At 59.8% G+C, this 5,927-nt stretch overlaps 1 gene segment (V, D, J or C); it reads right to left on the bottom strand.

The window, feature by feature from the left end:
* The window catches only part of LOC120875669, a gene marked incomplete at its 5' end in the record, with an annotated part of 77,981 nt that extends 74,322 nt beyond the window's left edge, over positions 1–3,659 (bottom strand). Inside the window, 1 exon segment of the C gene segment in view lies at positions 3,608–3,659. Within this exon segment, the coding sequence occupies positions 3,608–3,659 (52 nt within the window).
* Positions 3,660–5,927: the final 2,268 nt, after the last annotated feature.

The raw sequence follows: 5,927 nt of genomic DNA, 5'->3' as shown, positions 1-5,927 counted from the left end.
CAGCTCAGCTCAACCCAGCTCAGCCCAGCACAGCTCAGCTCAGCTCAGCTCAGCTCAGCCCAGCTCAGCCCAGCTCAGCTCAACCCAGCTCAGCATAGCTCAGCCTAGCTCAGCTCTGCAGCTCAGCTCAGCACAGCTCAGCCCGACTCAACCTGGCTCAGCCTGGCTCAGCCCAGCTCAGCTAAGCTCAGCTCAGCTCTGCTCAGCACAGTTCAGCCTAGCTCACCTGCTGTCGGTGGCCCAGGGCTGCCCTCACAGATGTGAAAGCCCAGTAGTTCTGATGAGAAAGGGTCAGATTCTGGACCTTGGCCTTGGCTAAAGTGCCTGGTCTGCGGACGCTGCCCAGCTGGGCTCACCCCTCACAGCCTCTTCCCGCTTCTCCTCCTGGGAGCCCTCTTGCCCCTTCCCCTGGGCGGCCAATGCCTCTGTTCCCACACCAGGCTCAGCTGGCCCTTCTCCCAGCCATCAGTCACTGCCACCCTCCACTCTGGATGAAAAGCTTGTTGGCGACTTTAGCTTCCCTAGTGCATCTCACAGGCTGAGGTACGCTTGCCACACTCAGACAGAGGCCCTGTCTCTGCTGAGCAGGCAGCGCTGCTTCTCTGGGAGAGGAGAGCCTGGGCACATGTCCCTGGAGCCTGGGGTGGGCCTGAGTTCCTGCCCCGAGTCTCAAAGAGTCCTGGTGACTAACTGCTCTCTGGCAAATCTCCTCATTAAAAACCACGGGAAATGCATCTTATCTGAACCTGCTCCCAATTCTGTCTTTATTACAAAGTTCTGCTGAGAAAGAGGATACTCTCTAGCACACAGCGACCATCTGAACCCCAAAGGTGCGTTGAACACCTAAGTGTGGATGTGGGAAGTGGTCCCTGTGGGTGTGAAGCACCCCAGCGTCGCAGGCAGTAGGTAAAGATAGATTCCCTTTCAAGTAGAAACAAAAACATCTCATACAGACATCCCGGAGCAGCAAGTCTGGCTGCACTGGCTCCTGCCTCTCACAGCTTGGCGCCTGGTCCCTGGCATGTCCCGTGGGCTCTCTGACCTGGGTGGATTCCTCCGAATCCCTTCGCTGCGCTAACTTGTGACCTGCCCACTGGCCTGGCGGCAGAGGCCAAGCCCGCGCATCCCCAGGTGTGGGCAGTCCCAGGAGACCCCCCAGCCCCGGAGAGCCTGGGGACTCAGAGCAGAGACTGTCCCTCCAGACAGTCCCGAGCCCTGCTGACTCCCACCCCACTGGGCACCCTCTCAGTCCCCTAGCTAGTAGTGTAACCAGAGTTACTCACGGCCAATGCCCACGTTTCACCCCAAGTCTGTCCTGGGATGGGTACCTGAAAGGCAGCCCTGAACATTCAGCAGTGAAGGCGCCGCACTGAGAAAACTGCCTCATCACCAGGAGGGAGCCGGCCAGCTGAGACTGTGAGCACACCCACCGTGCACGAGGCCTGTGCACGGCCTCAGCTTAACCACCTTGAAGGAGTGACTCATCAAAGAGTGTAGGAATGCACTGATACAGTGCGCCTAAGACAGATTAATTTCTTAAACATCGACTTTGAAAATGAATATAAGTGAGCAGTTGATAAGCTAAAGCTGAAGTAAATTCGAATAGTTAGAAGAGGAACCTTCCAGTTTCGGTCAGCATCTGCACCTTATTTTAGAAATGCAAATTAGCCAGGTGCTGTTGTGCTCAGTGGAACACTTTCGGTTCTGTGGGGCTGGGCAAAACCAGCCGCAAACCACCTTTTGGGAACCAGAAGCGATAAATTTACCAACTGTGTTTTCTTGCTTCCAAAAACAGACTCTCAGCTTCCTGCCACCTGCTGCAGGTGGTCAGTCTGGCCCGTGGCCATCTTGACTAACTCGGCACCACCAATTACATTAAAAAAATAAGCTGAATTTATTATTCTCAAAACAGCCCTGAATTGGGGCTGAGGGCCGATGGAACCTAGTTAGTACTTTTCGGCCAAACTTGTACCCGTCTCAACTCTCCAAAGCCATGATTCGCAGTTGTTAGTTAAATGATAAAAGTTTAAAATACTTTAAACATCTCTCTTTTTAAAGCTTCAACTTCCCAGACTATCAGGAGTCGCTTCGAAGATGCCTTGTCTTGGTATTTGCAAGCACACCTCCTCTGGTGAACAGCTTTTCTTTCTCTTAGAGTGGCCTCACAAAGCCCAGCGCCCATCACCTCCCCAGCCTCCCCTCTCTTGCCACCGTCGGGACACTGTGTGTCCGTCCTCACCTAGACAATTTTCTTCCTACCCAATAAAGAATTTTAAACACAGTCTAGTGCAGAACACACCTCACCCAAGGAGGGCGTTCTCTGCGCCCGCTGCGGGCAGCGCTCCTGAGGCCCTAAGTTATCCAGACACGCTCCTTCGCAGACGCTAGGACCACAGCAAGTTGCCTTCCACCGCATCCCGAGCTGCCCTGCTGCCAAGGGGGGCCTGGGACTCCCCCACTGGTGGCCCTTCCTGCCCAAGCCCCCTCTGAATGCCAGTGAGATTCCGGTTTTTAAAAGGCATCAGAAAATAGAGACTCTGAAATGCATAGGGCAGCTGGTCCTTCCTGGCCAGTCTGCCCAGTTCCCCCGGGGAGGAGGGGACAAGGACACATCAGAGGACCAGTGATGCTCAGGAAAATCCCACGAATAGGAGAGAAAGCAAAGGCCCTGGATGGCCGCTCTTACCTGAGGAGATGGTGACCAGGAGTCCTCGGCCCCAGACATCTATACTGTAGTAATCACAGTGGCGATATCTCCAGCCTCGCCCCCCAAAAAACCTCAGGGGCCTGGCAAGGCTCGAGGTGCCCGGGCTCCCACCCCATCTCCAGGCGCCACAGGGAAGCCGTTGGTCAAAGTCGCTTGTCTGTGACCCTCTGCTGGCCCCGCCCCCACCTGACTGTGCCAGAGACACTATGTCCCATTCTGGCCCCCAGAGGCCAGACCACTGCCTGCCTGGGCTGGCTGACCATGACCCACAGACTCCTAAGTCCAGCCTTAGGAGAGAGCAGCCTGCCCCAGAAAGCGTCAGAAGCCCCCGGTCCTGCTCAAGTCAGACAGCCAGACCCGCCAAAGGAACCGCCTCATATCCACATCGTGGTGTCCTTGGGGCGGGGACCCTCTCCCCAGCTCCCTTTCTTGACCTCCAGAATGCCCCTGGATCTCTGACACCCCGGGGCCTCCCCAGGTGCAGTGAAGTGGGGTGGTGAGGGCTCAGCTGAGCAGACAGTGTCCAGGGTCCCCGGCCCCAGTGCTTGAGCCAGTCGTTACACTGTGACAGTGATGCTGGGACCCCAAGCATGAGCTCGTGGCTGGCTGAGGCCTCCAGACCACCTCACATGTGGCCTCACGGGGCCAGCACAGCCGGGACCTTGGGAGTCCAGAGCCCAAGGGTGGCTGAGGCCCCCAGAGAAAGCTCTGGCTACAGAGCCCAGGAGGAGAGGGTGCCTGGAGCCTCTGCTCCTCGCTGCTGTAAGCCTGGGCCCCTGGGCCCTCCCCGTCTCAGACCCCAGGCCGCCCCAGGCCCTCTAGACCAGACACCCTCGATTTCCCCCAAGTTGCACCAAAACTCTGAGAGAGAGTGAGGAGAGAGGGCTGGTGAGGACTCACCTGAGGAGACGGTGACCAGGATTCCTGGGCCCCAGTAGTCGATATAGTCACAGTGCCATGGGCCCCATTAGGGGCTGTGCAAAAACCCAAGGCTTGGCGGCCTCTGCTCCCATGCAAAGCCAGGCCCCCAGGTCCACAGAGCCCACTCTGCCTGGCCGCGTTCCACAGGCAGAGGCACCACCTCAACAGGGCAGAGAGGCAAGCGGCCTCAGGAGCAGACCCCCAGGGGCCACAGAGGGCCTGCCACAGACCAAGGGGCCTCTGGAGACTCTTTCCCAGCCCATGATGGAGCGGGCAGAGAGCTGTCTCACCTGAGGAGACTGTGACCGGGGCACGCTGGCCCCAGGAGTCCAAAGCAATGATGAGGGACGCAGTCCCAGCTGTCCCCAAGACATGAACCCTTGGGAGGTCAGGCCCAGGGGCCTCCCCTGCCCTCACCACACAGACCCTGACCCTGTCGGGTTCTGCCCTCTCTTCCTCCTGCCCAGCCAGCTCCTGTCCTCCTCTCAGGCCTTAGCTGCCTCACCTCCAGGGGCTCTGGCAGATCCAAGGGCAGGACCCCACTGGACCAGGACCCTGCCTTGCTCCGGGCATGGTGGGGCTACACAGACCCAGGGAACTGCCCGAGGCCCAGGCAGCACTGCAAGGGAGGCACTCCCCAAGGACACGGTGGCCGGGGTGCGCTCGCCCCAGAGATCCAGGCCCCAGCAGCATAGCTTCTATTCTGCTGCTTCATTTCTGCACAAACAGACCCTGCCTCCTTGCTGGCCCTGACTCCCATCCCCAGTCCACCCAAGTCCCACTGTCCCCTGACTTGGACACTGGACACCAGATTCTCCTGAGGAGATGGTGACCAGGGCACCCTGGTCCCAGAGATCGAAGTCAGCAGAGTCACAGTGGGCTGGCCCTGTGCTGGGGGGCATGGAAACCCACCCAGGGTCCCCAGGAAGCCCCCAGGAGCTGCAAGTCTGTCTTCCTGAAGACACTTGCCCCCCACCCCCGAAGCACCTGCCTGCCTCAGGCCCCTGGTCTGGGATTTGAGCATCTGCTGACTCCTGACCTGCTTTGTTCCCTTGAGGTCACATGCTCCCTGCTCCTCCTGAGGCTTGCCGCCCCAACCCCTGATTCCCTGGGCTCCGTACAACCCAGGCCTTGGGGACCTGGACCCTTCCCTGGGCTGGGCCCTGTTCCGTGCCCACCTGGGAGGCTCCTCCACCTTCAGCCCAGGTGGCTCTTCTCCAGCGCCTTCAGGCTCCTGGCTGACCTGACCCCATGTGCCCTGACAGGGAACCCTCAGAGGGAGATCCCCCCACTTCCCTGGGGCTGCTCTGCTCAGGGGCTTTTGTGAAGTTGTCAATCTCTGTGGCCCCACCCAGTTCCACTCTAGTTCCTGGCTTGGCCAAAACCCTGAGGGCTGGCCACGGGCGAGCTGGGGCCGGGGGGTTGGCCACGGGGCCCCTTGGAGAGCCCTGCCCACTGATCCCCATGGCCATTCCTGGGCTGGACACACAGAGTCTGTCACTGTGAGTGATCCTCACAGTGCCGAAGGTGGCCTGCGCTGGGTCCCTTCTCTTCTGGAAATGAGGGCAGATTCAAACTGTCTTGCATCAACCCACACTGGAGCTGTGTTCTCAGCTGGAGAAAGGCCCGTGGGGGCAGTGGGCGGGGGGCAGGCCGGGGCTGTTGCTGGCCCTCTGGGTGGCTGGCCCTGGGGGTCTGTCAGGGGCTCTCTCTGGCTGTGGCTGTGAAGCTGGCAGAAGCCCCTTATCAACTCCACCTCTCACTAGCCTCCATGGGAGCGGCGTCCAGGGGCTGCAGTGGCACTACATGCTGGACCACGGGGTGCCCCCAGGGCTGGGGCCTGCCCTGTCCGCCGGCTGCTGCCCTTGGGGAGGAGTTTCAGCTCTAAATGCCCCTGGCAGGCAGGCAGGTGCGAGGGGAGGGGCATGATGGTTTCAAGGAGAGGATTGCTCCTCCTCCAGACCTGCATGCACCCTAGGGGCTGGAGGGGTGGGGGTCTGCCCTCAACAGCATCAGAGCTGGGGCCGGGGTGCCAGGACCCATGGGTGTGCCATGTATGGGCCCTCAGGGGGGCCGGGTGTGAGCGTGGTGGGCATGCTTGCCCTTGGACCACTGTTGGTGGTGGGAGAGAAGGGCACAGATATGGCTTGGACTAGGGGGAGTGGCTGTGCCCTGGAGGCTTGCTGAGGGAGGGGGTGAGTGGACAGCATGTTGGGAAGTCTCTCTGTGTCTGAGTCCAGTGGAGGCCACAGCTAGAGGCTGGGCCTTGTGCCCGGAGGAGAATGGCTGGCAGTTTCTG

The sequence above is a fragment of the Oryx dammah genome, unplaced genomic scaffold, assembly GCF_014754425.2.
Source record: "Oryx dammah isolate SB20612 unplaced genomic scaffold, SCBI_Odam_1.1 HiC_scaffold_16, whole genome shotgun sequence".
Lineage (NCBI taxonomy): Eukaryota > Metazoa > Chordata > Mammalia > Artiodactyla > Bovidae > Oryx > Oryx dammah.
This window is presented reverse-complemented; position numbering and strand designations above follow the sequence as displayed.